This window comes from Eubalaena glacialis, chromosome 18 (assembly GCF_028564815.1).
Source record: "Eubalaena glacialis isolate mEubGla1 chromosome 18, mEubGla1.1.hap2.+ XY, whole genome shotgun sequence".
Classification (NCBI taxonomy): Eukaryota; Metazoa; Chordata; class Mammalia; order Artiodactyla; family Balaenidae; genus Eubalaena; species Eubalaena glacialis.
Genome location: NC_083733.1, coordinates 4,625,278 through 4,651,567, shown reverse-complemented (window position 1 = coordinate 4,651,567; position 26,290 = coordinate 4,625,278). Strand labels below are relative to the sequence as shown.

General features: G+C 48.7%; 2 protein-coding genes across 4 annotated transcripts in view; one reads left to right on the top strand and one right to left on the bottom strand.

Annotated features, from left to right (window-relative positions):
- The window catches only part of ATP2C2 (ATPase secretory pathway Ca2+ transporting 2), an 80,467-nt gene extending 75,742 nt beyond the window's left edge, over positions 1-4,725 (top strand). Inside the window, exons 24-27 of one of the 2 annotated variants that reach the window (XM_061174470.1) lie at positions 445-592; positions 2,548-2,646; positions 2,744-2,885; positions 4,340-4,725. In XM_061174470.1, the coding sequence (XP_061030453.1) occupies positions 445-592; positions 2,548-2,646; positions 2,744-2,885; positions 4,340-4,458 (508 nt within the window). In that variant the 3' untranslated portion in view covers positions 4,459-4,725. Of the gene's footprint in view, positions 1-444; positions 593-2,547; positions 2,647-2,743; positions 3,032-4,339 lie in introns of those variants that run through there. The other variant, XM_061174469.1, reaches the window with a different exon arrangement.
- Positions 4,726-15,954: 11,229 nt separating this feature from the next.
- MEAK7 (MTOR associated protein, eak-7 homolog) overlaps positions 15,955-26,290 on the bottom strand; it is a 37,409-nt gene continuing 27,073 nt past the window's right edge. For both annotated transcript variants that reach the window (XM_061173609.1, XM_061173608.1), the window contains 4 exons: positions 25,710-26,132; positions 21,211-21,329; positions 19,586-19,765; positions 15,955-19,115 (listed from right to left, as the gene is read on the bottom strand). In XM_061173609.1, coding sequence (XP_061029592.1) covers positions 19,002-19,115; positions 19,586-19,765; positions 21,211-21,329; positions 25,710-26,132 — 836 coding nt within the window. In that variant the 3' untranslated portion in view covers positions 15,955-19,001. The remainder of the gene's footprint in view (positions 19,116-19,585; positions 19,766-21,210; positions 21,330-25,709; positions 26,133-26,290) is intronic.

Here is a 26,290-nt window from a genome sequence, read left to right as displayed (position 1 = left end):
GAAGGCAGGTCCCCTCAGTTGCTGGGGGGCTCTTCAGTGGGCAGGGCCTGGATCCCATTTCTCCAGGCCAGCTGGGACGAGGCCAGGCCCGACCTGGGGGCGGGGGTCTCCGAGGTGACGGGGAACGACCGGGCACCATTCAGGACCACGTGGTCGGCCACAGGCATGGTCTTCTGTCGCCGCACTCATGGCTGGGGATGCGGGAGGGCGGCGGAGCTGCCGGGCTGCCGGTGGGGTCCAGGCTGTGGCGGCGGGCCCGCAGGAAGGAGCAGAGGACGTGAGGCAGGAGGGGCCGGGGACAACCTGGAGGCACTGCCCACGCCCGTCCAAGCCTTCGATGTGGACCTTTGTGCGTCACTTCGCCGGGTGGCCTCGCGCATTTAACCACTGCACGTCTCTTCAGTGGTTTATTTCAAAGCGTCCGGTTTTTTTTGTTCCGAGCAGCTTGGGGGTAGAGCCGGTCGACAGGGACACCCTCAGGCAGCCGCCACGTAACATCAAGGACGTGATACTCGGCAGAGCCCTCATCCTGAAGATCCTCCTGTCGGCCGCCACTATCATCAGCGGGACCCTCTTCATCTTCTGGAAAGAGGTGGGGGAGTCCTCATGGGCTTGGCCAGTGGGTCTGTGTGGTGGCAGACGCAGGGCAGGGGTGTGGTCCCGGCCCCCAGGGGCGTAGGCGCCGTGGCTGGGGGAGACACACATACACGTGCAGGGGAGGGGGCAGCAGAGGGCGGGGAGGGAGTGGGAGCCGACTCTGCAGAGGTGGGACCGGGCGGAGGGGACGGTGAGGCCTCACAGGCAGAGAAAAGGCGGCAGATTCCTTCCTAAATGGGACACAGTGCCTCTCCTGCTTTCTATTATCCCCAGGAAACAATCTGACATCTACTAAAAGAAACTCCTGTCTTATTCCCAGGAGGTGACTATTTGGGAGATCTTATTTTTTATTTAATTTGTATTTTATATTGGGGTAGAGTTGATTTACAATGTTGTGTTAGTTTCAGGTGTACAGCCAAGTGATTCAGGTATACGTATACATGTATCCATTCTTTTTCAGAATCTTTTTCCTTATAGGTTATTACAGAATACTGAGTTCCCTGTGCTACACAGTAGGTCCTTGTTGATTATTTACATGTAGTAGTAGTGTGTATAAATTAATCCCAAACTCCCAATCTATCTTCCCCACCGATTCCCCTTTGGTAACCGTAAGTTTGTTTTCAAAGTCTGTGAATCTCTGTTTTGTAAATAAGTTCATTTGTATCATTTTTTTTTTGATTCCACATATAAGTGATATCATATGATATTTGTCTCTGTCTGGCTTACTTCACTTAGTTGATAATCTCCAGGTCCATCCATGTTGCTGCAAATAGCATTATTATTTCATTCTTTTTTTATGGCTGAGTAATATTCCATTGTATATATGTACCACATCTTCTTTATGCATTCCTCTGTTGATGTACGTTAAGGCTGCTTCCATGTCTTGGCTTTTGTGAGTAGTGCTGCTGTGAACATAGGGGTGCAGGTATCTTTCTTTTAGAATTATAGCTTTGTCTGGGTAATTCTATTTTTAGTTTTTTAAGGAACCGCCATACTATTCTCCATAGCGGCTGCATCAATTTACATTCCCACCAACAGTTCAAGAGGGTTCCCTTTTCTCCACACCCTCTCCAGCATTTGTTTGTAGGCTTTTTGATGATGGCCCTTCTGACCTGTGTGAGGTGATACCTCATTGTAGTTTTGATTTGCATTTCTCTAATAATTAGTGATGTTGAGCAGTTTTTTTATGTGCTTTTTGGCCATCTGTATGTCCTCTTTGGAGAAATGTCTATTTAGGTCTTCTGCCCATTTTTTGACTGGGTTGTTTTGTTGATATTGAGCTGTTTGTATATTTTGGAGATTAAGCCCTTGTCAGTCGCCTCATTTGCAGATATTTTCTCCCATTCTGTGGGTTGTCTTTGTTTTTATTTTCATTACTCTAGGAGGTGGATCAAAGAAGATATTTCTCTGATTTATGTCAGAGTGTTCTGCCTGTGTTTTCCTCTAGGGGTTTTACAGTGTCCGGCCTTACATTTAGGTCTTTAATCCATCTGGAGTGTATTTTTGTGGATGGTGTTAGGGAGTGTTCTAATTTCGTTCTTCTACATGTAGCTGTCCAGTGTTCCCAGCACCACTTATTGAAGAGGCCGTCTGTTCTCACTGTAGGGGATCTTATTATGGGTCACCTTTCCATGGCCTGCAGGTTCAGGCAGCCCCTGTGCTGAGACGGCCAGTGAGCTGGAGAGAGAATTAGGCGGGTGACCGTCGAGGCGTTTAAACCCCAGCTCGCCCATGTGCGGGAGGGGGGATGGGGCGCCGGACAACCCCCAGGTCTCAGTTTTTCTCAGGGGTGTCCCCCACGCCACCCCCGCGGAGCAGCTGGGCTCTTTCTTGCATCCTCAACGGCCCGGAAGTGGGAGAGGCACAGATCTGTCTGCTCTGACACAGGGGTCCTGAGGGCGGGGTCCCCGCCCCCCCTGCACCTTCTCACCCGGTGCACTCGTGTTCCAGATGCCCGAAGACAAGGCAAGCACCCCGCGCACCACGACCATGACCTTCACCTGTTTCGTGCTCTTCGACCTCTTCAACGCCTTGACCTGCCGCTCCCAGGTGAGGCCCCGCTGCCCCCGGCAGCACCGGCTCATGCTTTCCCGGCCCTAGTCTCGGGGCGGCTCCTGTGCCCCAACTGTGCCCTTCTTCTCCGCAGACCAAGCTGATATTCGAGATCGGCTTCCTCAGGAACCGCACGTTCCTCTACTCCGTGCTCGGGTCTGTCCTGGGGCAGCTGGCGGTGATATACCTGCCGCCCCTGCAGAAGGTCTTCCAGACGGAGAACCTGGGGGCGCTCGGTGAGTGGGCGGGGTCACCCGGGACCGCAGCCGTCCTCGCCGCACGCGCGGGGCAGCTGCAGACCTTTCCGGGGCGTCAAGTCCGCGCATGGGGCCATCCTTTCTGCAAAGGACTGGGCTCGTTCCTGGACATCTGCACGGGGTAGGAGGGGGCGACGTGATGGGGGGAGTGGAGAAGGCGGGAAACACGGGCGTACCTGCTAGGAGTCAGGGGAGGGCACAGGGGTCCCAGCGTCCCGGCCCACCCCCTCCCTGCCCCAGAGCGGGAGGCTCAGAGCAGGTACGGTGAGGCCCAGGGGCGGCGCCAGGATCGACCACAGTCTGGGCTCAGCCTGTGATGTGCTGCCCCAGCTTAGGAGTGAGTTTACCCTGTTGGGGGTTTTAACAGGGCCTGTGTCACTGGGACCCCACTTACCTGGAGGTAGGAGTGGGCCAGCTGGCAGTTCCTACTGAAAGGGCCACACGCAATGACCACAGCTCTCTGGGCCCCAAGCACACATGCCACGTGGGGGACCCCGGGGACTCCCCTGCCTCTTCAGCAGGCTTCTGGCAGATCCACGGTCTCTCTTCGGAAGCTGCGCCGGGTGGCTTGGCCTCCTGTGCCTGAAACGGTGGTGACAGGGACCGAAGTGGGAGGAGGCGGCCTGGAGAGCTGCAGGGAGGGCACCAGGGTGACCGGCATTCCCAGACCCCACCGGGGAGCCGAGGGTAAGGGGGCTGGTGAGGCAGCCCCCAAGGCAGAGCACCGGGTGGGGTGCACCCCAGGATCATGAAACGGTCAGCAGCATCCGAGGTGGTGGAGACCAGGGCACTGAAAACCTTCGGGCAAGACTGGGAACCCTCAGCTTTTTCTTCCCCAAGATCTAAAGAGCAGGGTCCCTGTGGGTACGGAGAAAAGAAAAAAACCTAAAAATGTTTTCTTACTGATGTCTCCATCCACTGGGAATTCAGGAAGCTTACCAAGTCTAAAGGAGGTGCAGGGCCTGCGCCGGGCACCATGTCTGTCACGAATCGTTGACAGCAGGGAGCCAAGAAAAGGCTCAGGGGGAGAATTCAGGGGTCAGCCCTCCAGAACGAGCCGGAGGGGGGCTGGACTCGGAGCCCGAGCCGTGGTCGGGGGCATCTGCCCCAGGAAGGGTCTCCTTACAGCAGAAGCTTGCATCATGCCCGCCCCCCAGCTCTGAGCCGCCTGCAAAGACCAGCTGGTCCTTGTGGAGCTGGCGCTGCAGGGTTTTGGATGCTGGGCTGGGGAAATCTCTGCCCCATCAGGGGAGTGGAAAGTCTGGTCCTCAGCTCCCGGGTCCTGGCCCCTCACCTCCGTAACTCAGAACGAGCCAAGCACGGGCAACAGCACTCCGCGGCCCCCTGGGCTCCAGTGCTGGGCAGCACGGGGCTGGGGACCAGAGGGGCCAGCTTGCGCTCTCTGACCTTTTTCTCTCTTCCCCTGTTGGCAGATCTATTGCTTTTAACCGGATTGGCCTCCTCCGTGTTCATTTTGTCAGAGCTCTTCAAACTATGTGAAAAATTCTGCTCCAGAGCCAAGAAAGCCCAGATCCACCAGGAAGATGTATAGTGGACCCCGACCCATGTAAAATCCCCTAAATCTATATTTTTATGTGACTGTGGCCCTCCCCCTGCCCTGCCTCTTCCGAGAGGTGCTTTCAGGACACCGTGGCGTCAGGTCACTCACCTGGCTATTCCTGGGAAGCCGGCGGGGAGCTTGGGCCCAGCCTTGCATCCATCCACCATTCTGTCCCGCCAGGCCCTGGGACAAACAGTGAAGGACCTGCACAGAAAACAAACACCTCACTATTTATTAAATCACAATGATTTTTATTAACCACGTCTGGCTACGTATTTGTGCCCTAGCTTGGTGCCATGCAGCCCCTGGTAGGATGGGAAGACGGGCAGGGGAGAGGGCAGGACCCAGGCTTCTGGTCACACTGCCCAACTGAGGCCCCATCTCCTCATCCATAAAAGGGGGACTTTGGGTATTTTTAAGTGCGATGCCTGGGGCCTGATGATTATTTTGATGGATTTAATCAGCCCTTTCCTACACGTGGCCAGGTGGGAAATGCACAACCTCATGTTCATGACCACGTATGTGGGGAGAGGCAGTCACATCCTGAACAGCCTAAACAAAGGCCTCGGCTTTTGAGGCTGAACAGGACGTGGCCTTTCCCTTCAGAATCAGGAACCAGAATATGTCCCCCCAGCCTGAGGCTTGTTTCCCACTGGCCCCAAGACCGTTCTTAACATGTGTCCGCCCTTCCAGCTGAAAGATGGCAGAGCAGGGAGGTCTGCAGCCAGGCAAAAACAACCACGGAGAACCAGAAATGCAACTCCATCTTCCATGAAATGAGGCCACAGCTATAACCCCCCGACGCAGGGTTTTCCAGAGAAATCGAACCAACAGGATGGAGAGGAGAGAAAGAGAAGGACATTTGTGTTAAGGAGTTGGCTTACGTGATTGTCGGGGCCAGGGAGTCCGACATTTCTCAGGCTGGCCGACAGGCTGGAGACTCGGGAAGGAGTTCGTACTGCAGGGCTCGGGTCTGGGTTCCTTTCTTCTCGGGGACCTCAGTCTTCTAGCCTTCAACTGATTGGATGAGGCCCGTCCACATGATGAAGGTCATCTGCTTCATTCAGAGTCTACTAGTTTAAATGTTAATCACATCTAAAAAATCCCAGAGACATCTAGGCACCATGGCCTAGCCAAACTGACACACAAAAGTGAATCATTACACCCAGCCACAGGAGCTGTGAGACAGGCTGCCCCAGGTGGTAACACCAGGCCAGACAGGGCGAAGAAGGTCAAAGTGGACCCCTGAAGCTCCCAGGCAAAGCCCACATTCCTCCAAAGTAAGATTCACAGCCTCACTAGGCTCCTTGGCCCCAAGTGACACCAGAGCTAAATGAGGAGACACACACATAAGCCATCCCCACAAGAAGAGGGAGGGGGCTGGCTGGAGAAGACCCCTTTGGGCCAGGGGTGATATCTGCCCACAGCTACCAACCTTTAGCGACTGCCTAGACGTAAAGGCCAAATCATGTCACACACACACAGCCTGCTATGGGGCTTCTCTCTGAGTCAGGGACACTCCCTGCTGCTCCCTCCCTTTTCAGGATTCTTCAGCAAATTGCTGGCCCAAGCAATAGGTTTCTCATTAAAAAAATAATAATAATAAAAATAACTAGGGTCGATTGATACTTGCAATAGAAACAACAAAAAAGTATTCTTAACCCTTACTTATACCATACAGAACAAGCCAGGATAAACTGCAAATGTAAAAGGTAAAACAGTAAAGCTTTTGAAAGAAAAAATAGGGATAGGTAAATTTTTACCAAATAAGACACAAAGAGCTAGCCACTAAGTGTTATATATACTGGATCGATTGGACTACATGCAAGTGAAGACCCTCTTCTCATCAAGGATGTAATAGAACAGGACCATTAAGCAGCTTAGCTCCATTTATTTTTATAGAACTCCACCCATCAACAGCAGGGGGCGGTTCACCAAAAAAAAAACAGTCAAGAAAGAGCAGAAAACAATGAAGTCAAAGGCAAAAATAGGAAAAAAAAAAAAAAAAAAAGCCAGTTCTTTGAAAAAAATCAATGGAAGTGTCAGTCTTGCTAGAGGTTCATCAAAGGAAAAAGAAGATACAAACTACCAATATTAGGAATGAGAGATGGTACATCATACAGATCCCTCAAGATATTCCAAAAATAAAGGAACACTAAAACAACTTCATGCACTTAAACTCAACAAGTTAGATGAAATAAACCAATTCCTTGAAAACCACAAACTACTAAAACTCACTGAAGATGAAATAATACATAATCTGAGTAGTCGTATAACTAGCAAGACACTGAAGTTATCATTAAAACCGTCCCCCAAAAAGGAAATCACCAAAGCCAGATGGTTTCACTAGTAAATTTTACTAAACGTTTAAAGAAATATTTCCTGGAAGGGATTGTGCCAGGATTGTTAAGAGGAGGGAACACTTAACTCATTTTATGAAGCCAACATTACCCTGATATCAAAACCATACAAACAGTACCATAGACCAACATCCCTCATGAACACAGAGACAAGAATCCTCAATGAAATATTAGCAAATTGGATCCAGCCATATATAAAGAGTACAAGACACCATGAGCAAGTGGGGTTAATCCAAGAATGAAAAGCTAGGTCAATATTCAATAATCAATGCAATCCACCATATTAATAGTCTAGAGAAGGAAAACCACATGGTCATATCAATTGAAGCAGGAAAAGCATTCATAACATTCAAACCCCATTCATGATAAAAACTCAATGAACTAGAAATAGAAGGAAACTTCTTGAACCAAATGAAAAGTATCTAGAAAAAATAAAAAACCAAAGACCCTATAGTCAACATCATACTTAATGATGAAAGACTGAATGCTTTCCCCATAACATTAAGAGCAAAGCAAAGATGTCCAGCCTCACCACTCCTATTCAGCATAATACTGGAATTCCTAGTCAGTGCAATACGGCAAGAAAAGAAAATTAAAAGGCACTGGAAAAGAGATTTAAAAGGGGAAAATAGGGCTTCCCTGGTGGCGCAGTGGTTGAGAATCTGCCTGCCAATGCAGGGGACACGGGTTCGAGCCCTGGTCTGGGAAGATCCCACATGCCGCAGAGCAAGTAGGCCCGTGAGCCACAACTACTGAGCCTGCGTGTCTGGAGCCTGTGCTCTGCAACGAGAGGCCGCGATAGTGAGAGGCCCGCGCACCGCGATGAAGAGTGGCCCCCGCTTGCCGCAACTAGAGAAAGCCCTCGCACAGAAACGAAGACCCAACACAGCCAAAAATAAATAAATAAATAAATTTAAACTAATGCTTAACGGAGTACCTGACATAAAGGTTTCTTGAATGAATAATGGGAATTAAACCAGATAATGAAGAAAAGTATTAAACGAAATGAGTCTATATAAAAATAATAGTTTAAAAGGGGAAAATAAAACTGTCCCTATTCACATGACACTGTGTATGTAGAAACTCCCAAGGAATCTAAACACAAAAACCTTTCCAGAACCAATAAGTGAGTCTAGGGAAGCCACAGATACAAGGTTAACAAACAAAAAATCATTGGTATTTCTATATACTAGCAATGAACAATTGGAAACTGAAATTTTAAATGTAATACACCATTTACAATGAAGCAAATTGAAATACTTAAGTATAAACTAACAAAACATGTTTAGGATGTGTTTGTGTGCTGCAAACTACAAAATGCCAATGAGAGAAATCAGAGAAAACCTAAAAAAATGGGGAGACAAACTGTGTTCGTGCCTTGGAAGGCTCAATATAGTAAAGATATCAGTTCTCCCTAAATTGGTCTATAGATTTAACAAAATTTCTGTCAAAATCTCAGCAGGATCTTTTTTTAAGACATAGACAATCTTATTCTAAAATTTACATGAAAAGACAAAGGATCTATAAAATAGCTAAAACAATTCTGAAAAAGAGGCAAAAAGTTGGAAGAAACATACTTCCTGGTTTTAAGACTTAGTATATAGCTACAGTAATCAAGACAGGGCAATACTGGTAAAGTAATAGATGCACAGATCAATGTCAGAATAGAGTCCAGAAACAGTCCCACACAAGTATAGCCAATTTATTTTTGACAAAAAGCCAACAGCAATTCAAGGGAGAAAAAATATTCATTTCAACAAATGGTGCTGGAACAACTGGACATCCATAGCAAAAAAGAACCTCTTACGCTTTCTACAAAAATTAACCGAAAATGGGCAATAGACCAAACCATAGAAGAAATCAAAAGAGAAAATCTTTGGAATTGAGGATTAGGCAAAGAGTTCTTAGACATGACACCAAAAGTACTATCCGTAAAAGAAAAGAAAAATTGATAAATTGAATTTCACAAATTTAAAAATTTTTACTCATTAAAGTTACAATTAAGAGAATTTTTTAAAACCTACACACTGAAAGAAAAACATTTTCAAATCACATATCTAACAAAGGACTTGGAGCCAGAATATTTTTTAAATCTCAAAACTTAACAGTTAAACTTTAGAAAAAGGGCAGAAGTCTTGAACTGAGTCTTCACCAAAGAGGACACACCCATGGTAAATAAGCACAAGAAAAGATGTTCAACATCATTAACCAGTAGGGAAAGGCAACCTTAACCCACAATGAGATACACTACACACCTATTAAAGTGGCTAAAATAAAATACTGACAATACTAAGTGATGACAAGGATGCAAAGCATCTGGAACTCTTACATGTTGCTGATGGGGATGTAAATGCTACAGCCTCTCTGGAGAACTTGGCAACATCCTGTAAACTTTAACATACACCTAGCACGTGACCCATCAATCCTACTCCTAGGTACTGATCCTAAAGATGACTTATCACACAAAAATCTGTGCATGAAAGTTCATGGCAGGTTTATTTACAAGAGCCAAATCTTAGAAATAACCCAAATGTCCTTAAGAGGGTGAAGAGATAAAGAAACTGGTACAACCATACACTGGAATTCTCCCCAGCAATGAGAAGGAACATACACAGAACAACTTGGATGGATCTCATGGGTATTATGCTGAGTGACAGTATCCAGTCTTAAAAGGTTACATACTAAATGGTTCCATTTACATAGATCCCCAAGGTGACAAAATTATAATGATGGAAAATGGATTTGAGGTTGCTAAGGGTAGGATTAAGAGGGTGTGACTGCAGAGGGAGAACCTGAAGGAGTTTGGGGGTGACGGGACAGTTCTGTATCCCAATTGTAGTGGTGGTTTCACTGATCTACACGTGTAATAAAATTTCATATAACTTGTGGCAGGGGTCCCCAAGACTACCCGCAGGCTCAGTGATTCTCTAGAAGGACTCACAGGAAGAGGACAACCAGAGGCTCTGTGTTTTGAACCCTCCCAGATTCTTCCCTTTGGTTCTCATTTGTATCCTTTCCCTGTAATAAATATGACCATCAGCATGATAGGTTTCCATGAGTTTTTTTTTTTTTTTAAGCAAATTATCCAACCTGAGGGTGGTTTGGGGAATTCCCTGAACTTGCAATTGGTTTCAGAAGTCTTGGGTAGACTTTGCCATCTGGAGGACTGTGCCCTTAACTTCAAGTAGGCCTCAAATCAGGTACTATGGAAAAACTGGTGAAATTCACATAAGGTTCGAGCTGTTTAGTTCATAGTATTGCATTAACTCTGATTTCCTGGTTTTGATTATTTGGTCTGTGGTTATTTAAGATGTTTTCATTGGGGGAAGCTGGGTGATGGGTACACAGGAATTCTCTGCACTATTTTTACAACTTCTATGTCAATCTAAAATTATTTCAAAATAAAGTTCAAGGAAAAAAAAGACTCAAAAAAATTGAGCAAAAATATACCAGGCAAATGCAGACAACAACTCACGCAACAGGGGTGACACTATTAATGTCAGATGAGATTTTAAAAATCCAGGCCAAAAGCATTCAGTGAGACAAAGAAGGGAATTTAATAAGATATAACCACCACCGAAAATCTAATAGGCCTGGGTATGTACCAACACAACTTCCAAATTCATAGAGCACAGTAGAGGAAATTTAGGAAAAACACAGAAACTTCACTAGGAGACTCTTAACTGACCACAAGCAAGGAAACAAATTGATCTCAAAAAGTAGATACAGGTGACCTCGCTCATCACTAACCTGCCATGTAAGGACAACACTGAAACCTCGATTGATTCCAGGAAGTAGATGTGATACAGCTGACCTCTCTAATCACTGTTCAACAAAACCACAAAAGAAGCTGTGGAGAAATTCTCTAGCATACCAAAATTGTAAAACTCTTGAGCCCAAGAGAAAATCAAAATGGAACTGCAGAAAACCTGGAAGCTCATCACGCACACGCCAATCAGAATCTGTAAATGCAATGATCACACCGCAATGTAAAGCAGAGCTCACAGAAAAAAAGTAGTAGCCCTATATATTCTCATTTACTCTCTCTTTTTATTTAGTCATTTAATAATCAACTCAAAAAAATGAAAATGAAAAATAAATATAAAAAAGCAGCAAAAATAATATAAAAACAATATTAGCTACAAAACAAAATTGGTAGAACCTAATCTAGGAAAAAAAAATGAAAGGAAAACACAGAAAAAAATCTACAACTACGAAAAATTTCAAATATTTCAGTCAATCTATGTAAATTAATTTGAAGACTTAAATGATGTGGAAAATTTACTAAGAAATATAAAAAATCAACAAAACTGATCCCAGCAGAGATTTCAGACAACCCAGATGATTGAAAAAAAAAAAAAAAAAAAAAGGATAAGGTTATCAATAGTTAACCCCTTCCCTCCATCACCAAACCAAGAAATACCAGATGAATTCTACCCAAACTTTAAGGAATTCCTTTCATTTGCATTTTCTAGAACCTGGAAGAAAGAAAGATTCTAAATTATTTTTGTAAGGGCAGCACAATTTTAAAGCGTGACTTACATAAAATCTGACCAAAACAAAACAAGAAACCACAGACCAACTCATTTATACACACTGCCACAAAAACACTAAACATGGGCCAACTGAATGAACACATTAAGAGTGACAGTTTCAAGCACAAAGATGGGGACTTCCCTGGTGGCACAGTGGTTAATAATCCACCTGCCAATGCAGGAGACACGGGTTCAAGCCCTGGTCCGGGAAGATCCCACATGCCGCGGAGCAACCAAGCCCGTGCACCACAACTACTGAGCCTGCGTGCCACAACTACTGAAGCCCATCCTCTGCAACAAGAGAAGCCACCGCAATAAGAAGTCTGCACACCGCAACAAAGAGTAGCCCCTGCTTGCTGCAACTAGAGAAAGCCCATGCACAGCAATGAAGACCCAACGCAGCCGTAAATAAATTAATCAATTAATTAAATTTAAAAAAAAAATTGTTTTTTAAAGCACAAAGATGGCTCAGTATTTGGAACCTTAATATTTGGAAGAATTTGGTATTTCTTATTAATAACTCTGAAGAAAAACATGGATGCTAAAAAAACAGCTTTTTATAAAATTGAACATCTACTCTTGACACTCTTAATAACAAATACAAATGGGTACTTTCTTTGCATGAAAAGTGTATACTTATATATATATAAAACATCTCAAAACAAAAGCCAGCATCACACTTACTGTATAAAAGACTAGATGCATTTCCATTCAAGTCAGGAATAAGAAGGATGCATCGTTATTGTTAAAATTCGGAAAGTATTTGCTGATACAGTTAATCAAGAGGAAGAAATGAAAGGTCTAGAAATCAGGTAGGGAAATTATCCTTATTTCCAGGTATGCCATCATAATAGCTGCAATCAACACAGTGTACACCTTAAACTATACAATCTTATGTGTCAATTATACCTCAATAAAGCTGGGGGGGAAAAAAAAGAAATCACACAAGCCAAAACGTAACAGAAAGATGCTTTAAAGTACCAGGGGAAAAATGTCAAAATATCTTTAAAAAAAAAAAAAAAAAGCAACAATCCTTCAGAAATAAAGGCAAGGACTTCCCTGGTGGCGCAGTGGTTAAGAATCCGCCTGCCAATGCAAGGGACACGGGTTTGATCCCTGGTCCGGGAAGATCCCACATGTCACAGAGCAACTAAGCCCGTGCACCACAACTACTGAGCCCACACATCGCAACTACTGAAGCCCATGTGCCCTAGAGCCCACACGCCGCAACTACTGAGCCCGTGTGCCTAGAGTCCGTCCTCCACAACAAGAGAAGCCGCCGCAATGAGAAGCCCACATCAAAGAGTAGCCCCCGTTCACAGCAACTAGAGAAAGCCGTGCGCAGCAACGAAAACCCAACGCAGCCAAAAAAAAAAAGGCAAAAATTTTTTTTCAGACAAAAAGAATCATAATAGCTGCAAACTCCCAGAGAATTCATAGATAATCAGAAACAATGAACAGCAGTGGTTCTCTGTATGAGGTCCCCAGATCAGCCACAGCAGCATCACCTGGGAATTTATTAGCAAATAAATTCTCTAGTCCCTCCCCAGAACTACTGAATCAAACTCTGGGAGTGGAGGTCCCCAGTCTGTACTTTAAAAAGCCCTCTAGGTGATTCTGATGCGGGCTCAAGGTCGAGAACCACTGGATAAAAGAATTCAGCAAGGTAACTGGGTACAACACTATGTAGAAAAATCAAGAGCTTTCCAATGTTCAGAGAATCATCAGTTGGTGTTGTGGGGGGCGGGGGGGAAGTCCACTCACAGTGCCAGCAATGACAACAAAAATTTACATAGCAAACTGAGATGTTCCTGTTCTTGGATAGGAAGAATCAGCATTAGCCAATGTCAGTTCTGCCTACGTTCATCGATATTTAATGCCATCTTGAAAATACTATCCAAAAAAAAAGAAAAAGAAAAAGAAAATATTATCAAACTTCTTAGAAGTAGTCAAAGTGCTACCAAAGATCAGACAAAATAAGCAGGCAAGCATTTGAAGGAAAAACAAAACAAAACAAACAAAAAAACCCAGTAGTAATAAAGGAATAGCTCTTACATCTTTTTATCATAAAACTCTGATAATTAAAACATGAGACAGAGACCTTCAGTGAGAAAGTAGCATTTTAAGTCAGTGGGAAAGAGACACACCATTTAATATAAAATGTACTGGAATTTATTTGGGGGTAAGATAGAGGTATATTCTAAAATACAGTTTGAGCCAAAGCAATCTTGAGAAAGAAAAACAGAACTGGAGGAATCAGGCCCCATGACTTCAGACTATACTTCAAAGCTACAGTAATCAAAACAGTATGGTACTGGCATAAAAAACAGAAATGTAGATCAATGGAACAGGATAGAAAGCCCACGCATCTATGGTGAATTAATCTATGACAAAGGAGGCAAGACTATACAATGGAGAAAAGACAGTCTCTTCAATAAGTGGTGCTGGGAAACCTGGACAGCTACACGTAAAAGAATGAAATTAGAACATTCTCTAACACCATTCACAAAAATAAACTCAAAATGGATTAAAGACCTAAATGTAATACCGGATACTATAAAACTCTTAGAGGAAAACATAGGCAGGACACTCTTTGACATAAATCGCAGCAATATCTTTTTTGATCTGTCTCCTAGAGTAATAGAAATAAAAACAAAAATAAACAAATGGGACCTAATTAAACTCAAAAGCTTTTGCACAGCAAAGGAAACCATAAACAAAATGAAAAGACAACCCACAGAATGGGAGAAAATATTTGCAAATGAAGCAACCGACAAGGGCTTAATCTCCAAAACATACAAACAGCTCATGAAGCTCAATATCAAAAAAATGAACAACCCAATCAAAACATGGGCAGAAGACCTAAATAGACATTTCTCCAAAGAAGACATACAGATGGCCAACAGGCACATGAAAAGATGCTCAACATTGCTAATTATTAGAGAAATGCAAATCAAAACTACAATGAGGTACCACCTCACACAGGTCAGAATGGCCATCATCAAAAAGCCTACAAACAATAAATGCTGGAGAGGGTGTGGAGAAAAGGGAACCTTCCTACACTGTTGGTGGGAATGTAAACTGGTAGAGCCACTATGGAGAACAGTATGGAGGTTCCTTAAAAAACTAAAAATAGACTTGCTATATGATCCAACAATCCCACTACTGGGCATATATAGGGGAAAACCATGGTTCGGAAGGATACATGCACCCCAATGTTCATTGCAGCACTATTTACAGAAGCCAAGACATGGAAGCAACCTAAATGTCCATCGACAGAGGAATGGATAAAGAAGATGTGGTACATACATACAATGGAATATTACTCAGCCATTAAAAAAAATGAAATAATGCCATTTGGAACAACATGGATGGACCTGGAGACTATCATACTAAGTGAAGTAAGCCAGACAGAGAAAGACAAATATCATATATCACTTATATGAGGAATCTTGAAAAAATGATACAAATGAATTTATTTACAAAACAGAAACAGACTCACAGACTTTGAAAACAAACTTATGGTTGCCAAAGGGGAAAGGCAGTGGGGGGGGATAAACTGGAAGTTTAGGATTGACATGTACACACTACTATATGTAAAATAGATAACCAACAAGGACCTACTGTACAGCACAGGGAACTCTACTCAATATTCTATAATAACATAAATGTGAAAAGAAGTTGGAAAAGAACAGATATATGTATATGTATAACCGAATCACTTTGCTGTACACCTGAAACTAACACAACATTGTAAATCAACTATAGTTCAATATAAAATAAAAAAATTTTTTAAAAGAGAATCAAAACAATAAATAAAAAATTAAAATACATTTTGAATGGATCAAAGATTCAGAAGTATAAGTGGAAAGCACAGTAGTAGTAGAAGAAAACATGATATTTCTTTTTGTTTAATCTCAGAGTGGAGAAAAACTTCCTAAGCAAACCACAGATCTCAGAAGCTGGCAAATATGATGACATCAAATGCAAAATTTATGTACGGAAAAATAAAGGCAGACAAACCAGAAAAAACATTTACCACACGCGGCCAATGCCATTTTGCTTAATTCAAAAGAGCACTCTTGGAATTCCCTGGTGGCACAGTGGTTAAAAATCCGCCTGCCAATGCAGGGGACACAGGTTCGAGCCCTGGTCCGGGAAGATCCCACATGCCGCGGGGCAACTAAGCCCGTGCGCCACAACCACTGAGCCTGCGCTCTAGAGCCCGCGAGCCACAACTACACAGCCCGCGTGCCACGACTACTGAAGCCCGCACGCCTAGAGCCCACGCTCTGCAACAAGAGAAGCCACCGCAATGAGAAGTCCGCACACTGCAACGAAGAGTAGCCCCCGCTCACCACAACTAGAGAAAGCCTGCGCGTGCAGCAATGAAGACCCAACACAGCCAAAAATAAATTAATTAATTAATTAATAAAATTTATTTAAAAAAAAAAAATGAGCACTCTTGCAAACCAATAATACCCACACCCTAGGAAACCAGGTGAGGGACAGGACACACACCGTTCTTGAAAAATGAAGCTCTTCACTGTCATTCATAAGAGAAATAGAAAAAAAATTACAGTTTTCAAGCATCAGGTAAACAAAAACTAAATTTTAATATAGTATTGGTGAAAACATGGCAAACAGGCATTCCAGGTCTCAAAAGTATAAATCTAGCTTAAAAGAGGTTCATTTGTTAATATCTAAATAAAAAAGCATGTACCTTTTGATCCAGCAATTCAGCTTCAAAGAGTTTATCTGCCAGACAAAACCACACCAAGATGTATATAAACGATATTCATTCCAGTAACAGTGAGCTACAAACAGACCGTTCCCCAGCCGGGGATGGCTGAACACCAGAAAGGATGGGGCATCCATCTCATGGGACATTACATAGACAATGAGAATAAATGGGTAGATACAGAGCAATTTCCACCCCAAAAAAAGGTGAGGGACAGACCAGTGTGTACAACACATTACCTCTTGGGAACAAAATGCTAGAGTGGAGGCAGGAGGAAGGCTTAGCTTTCAAGTTATATCCTTTTGTATTTTGACCTTTTTTGCTGTGTATGCATAAGCTAATTTTTTAATTTAAAAAAAAGTATGGTGGATCTATCAACAGATGAATGGATAAAGAATATGTGGTGTCCATATATATACATACATATGAATATGTGGTGTGTGTGTACATATATATATAATGGAATATTACTCAGCCATAAAAAAGAATGAAATTTTGCCATTTGCAGCAACATGGATGGACTTGGAGGGCATTATGCTAAATGAAGTAAGTCAGACAGAGAAGGACAAATACTGTCTGATATCACTTATATGTGAAATCTAAAAAATACAACAAACTAGTGAATAAAACAAAAAAGAAGCAGACTCACAAATACAGAGACCAAACTAGTGGTTACCAGTGGGGAGGGGCAACATGGGGGGGGGGGAAATTATGAGATTATATAAGATCATGTGTGTGAAACCTTTTAAAAGTGTAAAGCACTGGAGAATTGAAAGACTCTTTCATTCAATAAAAGAAAAAAATTTCCAGAAAAAAATATGGTGGGGAAAAAAGTAACAACAGCCACGCTGTACCATGAACAGCGCTTTTTCACCCCTTCCGTCCAGCGCTTATCAGGGGCCCTTATGTGTCTTCACCTCCAGGGAGACCGCTAGTCCTTACAACCTGAATTCTTATTCCCATTCTATCAAAGAACAAACCCATCACATGTTAAGACTAGCATCACGGGTTTCTCAGGTCCAGGAGGAGCGTGGTTCCTCGGGTCCTGTGGCCCAGGGCATGGCTGACACCCAACTGGTCTGTGTGCTCGGAACCACAGGTGCTGGGGAATCCCACGGCTGCCCCACACCCCCTGCGAGGGCCGAACACCCCAGGTTACCAAGCGCCTGGGCTGGGCACCCAGCTCCCCTCGTGGAGGTGTGCTGTCTTAGGAAACCGTCAGGCCCCCAGGTATGACCTGCACTCTTGTTAGAAGAGGCACGAGGCAGAAAACAGGCCGGCAGACACATCCAGCCTCTCTGACAGCCACAGAGAGAGGCGGCAGTAAGTGGTCTTCAACGGACCTTTTATTAGTGAGGTATTATTTCACTGCATTTTTCTAAAAAAATATTCTGTAACACACTGAAGACCCGGGGCCTAATTCTTCAGATTACGGTAAGGATATCTGAGGATCCTAATATCCTGATCTGCTTCCCATCAATTAAGAAGTCACAAAATGTACCTGAGAAGCTATTAAAAACTGGCTTTTTATAAGGAACATCAATCATGCCCGAGTGTGCATGTCACTGTCTGAGCGCGCACTTCTCTTCCGAAGGCCCTCTGCTCAGGGCTCAGCGCAAAGTTTGATGACCCTCCCGGTAGAAAATGCAGAACCTGCAAAATGCAAACAGCTCGGTTTACTATGGCTTATAATTGGGGGCAACTCAATAACAAGGCGGCATTTTTGTCAGATCTGCAGAAGGGCAATGTGTAGCAAAGGAGAAAGTTCCGCTGAGCGGGATTCTCCGTGTGTCCAGAGATTCTTCAGGCCGCCTCCGAGGGATGCAGGGACTGCAAGGGACACGGCAGCTCTGCCTGAGGTCCAGCCCACCAACATCTTTGCTAGCACTTCAGCATCACTGTTCGTTTAAAGCAAGTCCACGCTGTCAAAGTACCCAACATCCCCTCGGGAAGCAGCACGGGGGGTGATGCTGGGAGGTCAGGAGCCCGGGCCAGTCCTCTCAAGTTACTCACCACTAATTCCTGCGACAGGCCATACGTGTATTAACAGGACTCTTAGCCTCAGGGCCCCGAATGTCCCCATGTTTAAATTAGTAAGAGAAGCACAATTTTGCTTCTCTGTAGACCTCCTGGTTTTCCCATTTGCTCATAGCACAGATTCACTTAACTCATCATTGACCGGGGGATTTTTGCAGAAACTAACGCCTGTGGATGGCAATTTGTTATGTAAATGAATATTGAAACGTCTCCAGTCAATGATGTTTGGGTAACAAAAGATGTATTAATACGCCTCTGGTCAGTAATGCGTTAAAAACAGCTGAGAAAGGCAAATACTGAACCTTACTGAAGACCCATGTCACTGTTGTCTTCAAAATCTCCAGCTATTACCCCCGTTAGTACACTCTTGTGCTTTTTTTTTTTTTTCCCCCAAAATACAGAAATTCCACGTCAGAGGAAGCTGTTCCCCAAAGCGTCGAGATCCCCATCCGAGCACCTATGCCCTTTACCAGTCGAAATGGGACATCGAGGCTTTTAACTGGGAGGCCTGAGCAGAGGCCAAGTGACCCTCAGTGAGTGGACCCCCCCCCCTCCCCTACAGCAAGAACTCAAATCTCCAGCCACTGCTAATTCCAGTCGGCCTCAAACATCTCAGGATCGTCTTTGGATTTCATCTGTACAAAACGAGCAAAGTCTAAGAATCAAGTTGGTAATTGGACACTCAGGATTTCGGGGGAGACACACCCAGCAATCGACATACGGCATCAGAGGAAGTGTGCTCTGTTTCAATTAGGCACCTCCAGGACCACCTAGACGTGACCAGCACGCTCTGGGCTAAAGTAAAGCACAGTTTGCAGGCCGTGCTCCAGCTCCAGGAAGGCCCGTGCTGGGGGCTCCTCCTCACTGGTCATCAGGCACCTCCCGGAGCCCTTCGCTGTGGCGAATCCGCCCACTGACTTCCAGCAGGGCCCGGGCCGCGGGGTCCACGTCCAGAACGCTCTTGGTGTTCTTGGCCTTGGGAAGAAGGGAAGGATGGATGTGTACAGTGACCAAACCAGGCAGTGACGTCCTGCTGCTGTCAAGTTTATCAGAGGGGAATTTCCTACTGTTGCCACAAGGGAAATGTGGTAGAGGCTCTCCCCTGACCCCTACTGAGTCCCCCCACCCCGGGATGCCATCGTTGGGAGGTGACGAGGCGCAGAGGGCCCAACGGCGACTCATCGTCGAACCCCGGAACTAGAAGGAACCCCAGACCCTCCTCATCTTGCAGACAAGCCCCCACCCCCCCGGGATCCCACCTCCCTGGGGTGGTTCTCTCTACTAAACCTCCACAGACCCCAGACAGGATCCTCTGCTCTGCTGTGCACCCCCTGGCATCCCTCTGGCCAGCAACGGCTGCTGGAAACAAATTGGAATAAACCACCTCCAGATGGAGGAGTAAAAGGGACAAAGCCGAGAAAGGGGAGAAACGCCCCCATGCTCACCAGCTGTGTCACCGAAGCATCTCCCACCGCCCACACCTCCATCTTCTCGAACCGGAAGTCCTCCTGGGCCGAGAGCTGAGGGCTGTTGTACGTGGTGCACGTGGGCTTGGCCTTGCTGTGTCCTTTCCCGAAATCGACATCGATCCACAGGCCAAAATAATCGTGCTGCCCTCCCATGCCCTGCGGAGGGAGGGGCATAGCACCGCTTCAGTCTGGAGCATCAGACACCTGAAGCCCACCCCAGCCGTCACGCCACCAGGGCGTATGAGAAGTGAAGGCCATTTTCTTCCTTTCTTTTTTTTTTTTTAACTGTGAAATACATATTCACAGACTGATACAATTTAAGTATCCCATGACAAGTTCCTAGGACACTCATCAAGGTGTCCTGACTCCTACCCCATGGCCCTTTCTCCCGGGGCTGCACTGGCAGGAAACACAAGTGACAACAGAGGACAAAAGAATACAGGTCCTCAGGCCTAGAGACCCCAATCGGTCAAATAAGGGGAGAGGTCTACACAGCGCTTCCCAGACAGGGATGCTAATCCTCACCCGGCCCAGGACCAGGTGCTGGAGCAGGAAGGTCGTTCACTCAGCACAGCAGGGGGGGGAAGGAGGAAGCAGCCCCGGGAAGGCGGGAACCACTCGGCACACTGCCGGCTCTGAGCTGGCGGCCGATGGGAACAGACTGCTGTTCAACCTCTCTGATCCCTTTCTCTAGGTGCGCCCTCCACCAGCGCCTCACCCCCCGGGCTCGGGGAGCCTGGAGCTAACGCTGAGCAAGAGTCCAGGGCAGGAAACGCAGCTAACCTCGGGGCTGCTTCTCGCTTCGGGCCGATTACTGACCACCACCGGGACCCACTGGGGGCTGCTCCTGAGGCCAAGGCCCTCGCCCCTGTCATCACCAAACTGTCCTTTCTGAAAGGCGTCCGGGGTCATCAGGTGGCCCCGTGGGAGCCTCAGAGTGAGCCTGGGAAGGAGCACGGGGCCCTCTCCACACCGACAAGATGGACCAGCCTCCCCGGCCCTTGGCTTTGCAGACACAGGGCTGGAATTTCCCAAGAGGGGCTTTTTGTTAAGAAGCAGGGGAAAGAAGTAGGCTGGTGCTGCTAGGAGACACATTTCTCACCCAAGCTAAGCATCTGTGCGGGCGCCCGTCCCCGCGCCTCACCCCAGCCCTGTCCCCACCGCCGCCCCCGGCCTTCCCCCGCGTCCTCTTCTTCCTGTGGCCGAGTCCCAGCTGGAGCACAGAGCAGACAACCCCCAATGGGTCCAAACGGTCTGGGGAGCACAGCCCCGGCCCCGCGCCCGGGTCGTGCCCCAGGCAGGGCAGCATCTCCAGCCACGAAGGCCACAGACCAACCATCTGATGGCCAGGAAAACCGGCCGACTCCGTCATTTGCACACAAACCCCGGAAATGCCCCAACAGGGGCCCCTTTTTTCCACGAGAGAAATTCTGTCCTCGTTGTCGCTCATCGCATCACCACCCTGAGACTCGGGCAGAACGAACTGACCGCGTACGGCTTGCCCTGACACAGGGCGGAGTGTCCCCGGGCACGTCGGGGTCAGTGCCATCGGGATGGACATCACCACGGGGGGGACGTGCCCTGCCCTCCCAAGTCCTTACCAGTCCATTCGGGATGGTCTGCTGCCCTTGATTCAGGTACATGTAGTGGTCGTTGTAGCCCGTGCAGGTGTACACGGCCATGCGGGGGGAGATGGAGAACAGGAAGCACCTGTCATCCCCTGAAATTGATCAGAGCAAAAAGAAGCAAGATCACCCATCGGAGCTGGGCGCAGGGAGAAGCAGGAAACGGAAACGGGCCCTGGCTCGGCTGGCTGAGCAGGAAGAGCCTCACTCGGGTCCTCAGCGTGCGCGGGGCTACTGCGCATCGGGGGCGGGGCCGGCGGACCAGCGGGCGGATCCCGGACCCCGCGGCCGCCCGGGACCGTGGGATGAGCTGCGGGTGCAGGGTGAGAGTGACCGTTAGAAAGGAATGTGACATCTGCTTGCTGGGGACACCTGTTAGCGCTCGCCCGGTGAGATGGGAGCCCTGCCCCACCGCCCCGGAGTCAGAAAGAGCAGCCTCGTCCCAACTGAGGAGCAAGGGGCCGGCGGTCACTCCAGGTACTGGCTGGGCACTCACACGGCCCCAGGTAGGCACACCATCCAGAGGGGAGAGGGCAGGGTACCTGCAGACACAGCTGCCCACAGGGAGGGGAGGGGAGGGGACACACAGGGAAAGGTGACCTTCTACCTTTGCCCGGGCACAGGAGTGGGCATGCCACCACTCAGAGAAGGTACCGGTCAAAATCCTGGAAATGAACGGCACCCTCCATCTCAGAGACTCCCCCCCGCCCTGAGGCACTCACTAGGCAGGGGATGGAGGCTGCACCTCACCAAGGGAGCTCCCGGCTAGGCGAGAGCCAAACCAGGGATGCTCCCCACAGCTGTGAGACCTTGGCCGGAAGGACTGCCCCTTCACGGTGACAGCGTGAGGGCACCTGACACAGGACCGAGCTCAGGTACTTGGGGGTCGGGCCATTCCTCAGGTGGGAAGGTGGGAAGGAAGCTCCAGGAAGCAGACAGGGAGCCCGAATGTGGAGGGCGGACAGGAAGGGGGCTTTGAGCCCCAGAGGGGCCTTGGGGAGGACAGCCCGCGGCCACGGATGGGCCTGAGACCTGCAGAGTCAGGACCAGTGACGCTCGGGCCTCCGATCAAGATGGACCCCAGGGGGCCTCTGTGGGGACTTAGCTCCTCCAAAGTCGGGAAGGACGCCCTGAGGTGGAGACGCTTGGGTGAGAGCCACTCCACGGAGGACAGACCCCACAGGGACATGGCAGGGCATGCGGGGAACAGCAGGGCCCTCGGCTATAGCGCAGGGTGTGAGCCCTGGTGGGGGAAAGGGGGAGGTGAGCCTGGGGAGGTCACCGGGACCAGGTGGCACAGGGCTCCCCTCCAGGCTAAAGACTCCAGCTTGAGTCCATGTGCCTCAGAAGGTTGGGTTTAGCCTCAAGGAATTGCCTGGTCCCACCTGTGGCCCCGGGCACTGGGCCTAAGCATCACTTTGCCTTGCCATCTGAAGGCTGCCTTTGAACCAACATTTACTGCATCCCGGATGCTAAGTGAGGTGATGGGGCCACAAAGCGTGGGCCCCTTGGCTACAACGGACCCCACTCTAGTCCATCCTGGGGTCTGTGCCCAGAGAGAAGGGCCCCGTGGGGAAGATGACCCTCGAGGGTGCAGGGCAAGGACCAAGGAGTCACATGACCCGTAAAAGCATCAGCCCCACAGAGGGGCTCCTCACCCAGCTCTCACAGTGACACCACCACCCAGCGCCCAGTGGGTTACAAGCTGCCATTCCTGTGGTTCTGGGGAACGGAGGCCCAGAGAGGGTAAGCAACTTGCCCAGGACAGAGCCGGACTCAGCCCAGAGCTGTGGGCCTGTAGCTGCCCCATGGACGACAGAGGCGAAAACGAAGTGACCCAGCGGCTGTCACATCATCTCAAGGCTCAAATACTCAAAGTGACTGTTTCCCGGGACAAATGGACAGGAACGCCCTGAACTTGACTGGAATCTGTGATGCTAGGCTGCCCCCTGCTGGAATTCCGTCCTCACGCTTCAGAACAGAATGAGTTCAAGTTTGAAAACTTGGTAATCACATTTTTCCACCTTTCTTCAAGAAGATGAATTCTGCTTGTTAATAAAACATGAAGACGCAGCAGAGCTGACCTGGAGTTAATACTAAAGGAGCTGGAAGAAGCGGAAGTTCCGTCTATAATAATGATTCTCAGGGTTTTTCCACATCCTCCAACCAGACAGAGACCCAGCCCGTCACCCCCCCAGAGCCCCTCCCCGTGACACCATGACAGAGAGACGTGGGTGTGTGGAAGCCCAGACCTGAGCCTGGGGTCCCCAGAAGGGCCACCTTCCAGGGTCGGCCCTCGGCTGGCGTCTGGGAAGGTGGATTTGGGGAGGGTCCCCCCACTCCCAGGACTGAGGAGCGGCTCCCTGTGCCTAAGCCATGTGAACAGACAGGGGGGTTGGGGCCGGACTCCTGCTGTCCTCCTGCGAGTCTGGGGTTTGGGTGCGTGTCAGGCAGAGGGTGCTTGTGTGAACGGCCCCCGCAATAAAGACCCCGCGCGCTGAAGCTCTAACGCGTCCCTGACGGACAACACTGCACACGTGCTGTCACAGCTCGCGGCTGGGGGAATTCAGCGCGTCCTGTGCGACCCCACTAGAGAAGATGCTGGAGCCTGGTTCCCCTGGACTTCACCCTCCGAACCCCTACCCAGTCCCTGGGCTGATCGTGCTCTGCAGCCTCTCACTGTAATAGATCAGCTGTGATGACAGCTCTGTGCTGAGTCCCCGAGTCCTCCCAGCGACTCACTGACACGTGGGTGGTCTTAGGGACCCTGACACAGTGGGGAAGGGCTGGTAGCAAGAGCTGGATTAAAGATCTAGAACAATCTAAAACCTAGAGAAAACCAAATCCTGGAAACAACAGGATCTCGGGGATGGAAGCACCCAGCCTTCACACCATGATCCCTTCCACCCACCCCAGACAAGGGCCACCCCACCACTGCTAAAACCTCTCCCGTAATGGCACCTCTGCACCTGGACACGGCTCCCCAATCAGCAGAAGCTTCCCTGGTGCAAGGAAGATGGGAACAATTCCAGAAGCGTGCAGTCCCATAGAGGACCACAGGGAGTAGCTGGCACTCGTGTGGTCGGGAAGGCTTCCTGAAGGAGGTGACCCTGGACTGAGTCCCGACAAGGAGCTGACTATGCAAACAGGTGGAAGAGGGAGAAAAAGCAGCATGTGCCAAGTCCTGAGATGAGAGCGCAGCCTGTTCTGTAAACTTTGGGGAATTCAGCGAGACGGAGCCCAGAGCACAGGGCACAGTAGAGGTCGTGAGGCTGGAGATAAAGGATTCACCATTCTGAGTGCACTGGGGGTCTGTCCAAGGGTCTCCAGGGGACAAGCACCATGGCAGGTGGGCTGGGATGTGGCAAATGAACTGGACGGGTGAGACCAGGAGCCGAGGGCCAGGCAGAAGGCACCTGCAGCGACGCAGGTGAGAGTGGGGTGGAGAGAAGGGGGAGTGGGGACGCAGGCAGCGTGGATGCACCTGACAGCTGTCTGGCTACGATGTGCAGCCCCCATCCCAAAGGAGCACGTGGCCTTTCTCCCCCATATTTCGCAACTCAGGACCCTGGGTTCTCCCTTCCACTGACCCAGCCAGGGAGGGTGTTAGCCTCGCCCCCTCAATGGGAGGGACCCTCCCCGGAACTGTGTCAGCCAGGCTGCCCCATTTAGCTGAGGGGAGTGAGGACAGGCCTGTATCTGGCTGCTCAGAGCCACTAGGAAAAGCCCTCCATCTCACAGATGTTGGCCCCCAGGAGACCTTCTGAGAACACAGACTCGGGCAGCCCAGGGCAGGTCCCAGGGGACACACAGTGACATCAATCCTGGGAAGACAGGTTCACCTCTGAGTACGAGAACAGCCCACTGCCAGGAGATGAGCGTTTTCAAAAAGAGTCCTTTAAGAGCGTTTATCAGAGTAGTTCTTTGAGGAAGGGAAGTATTTCATCAGGGCCTCTCATCCACGGCATTCAAGGTCTAGCAAAGAGCTTCCAATCTCCAGCAAAATCACAAAACCGAAAAACTACGGGCAGAAGCAGCAAAGCAGACACACACAGGGGGTTCCAGGAAAGGAAGACGGTCCCCCGAGAAAAAAAAACCCACCTGCAAGAGCCGGTATCTCCCAGTCCCCTATGCAGCACCTACGGCCCAGCCTCGCCCGTGGTCAGGACCTGGCATCGCTTAATGATGCTGATCTGCTGTTTCCTCACCTGAAATCCAGGGGTGAGGACAGCTGTCCTGCTTACCTGACCCTGCAGCCAGAATCTATAAAGAAATCCATGAAGTTAAACCATCGTAAAGAAACACCACGTTTCATTCTCCTCCCAAACACGTCTAGCAAAACGCTTGCGGAAGGAGATGGAAGAAACCCGCACGTCCGCTGGCGGGGCTCGGAGGTCTCCACACAGCAGCCGTCCGACCAGAACTTGCAACGAGCACTGGTGCTACCACGTGGGGTTCTGGTGGCCGAGACTTACCTTGAAACTGAGGTTTGACCTCCCAGGAGCAGGAAGCAAAGCCACCGAACACGTGGCCGTCACGGTCCTCGAGCAGCACCACGCAGGGCCCCCAGTGTGCGATGCGCCCACAGAGCTGGGCGAAGCTGTGCCCGTGGAGCTCGGATGAGAAGAGCAGGCGCCAGGGGTGTCGCTGCTCCCTGGGCAGGTGGGAGTTGATGTAGATGACGGACAGGACATCCAGGACGCTCGCAAACTCCCGCTCCTGGTCGACTTGGCGCTCGGGGACCAGGGTGGCCAGATCGAGGGACGAGCACAGGAGGAGAAAGCCTTGCTGGATGACCACGCTCAGGAACGTGGCCACGTGGGGGGCCCTGAACACCCAGTCCTCAACCGTGGTTCGGTCACAGTCAAGCCGCTGAGGCCCCAGAAGCTTCTCACCGTCTAGCGGAGGAGAGAACGGTATTAGTGGGCGATGACGTCGCCCTTTATCTACTTACCTAAACCTGCTCTGTGCAGCGGGGGAGCCACGCGCGGTTCGTCTGCATCGAGATGCACAGTGAGTGTAAAATGCACACCCCATTTCAAAGGCTTGGCGTGAA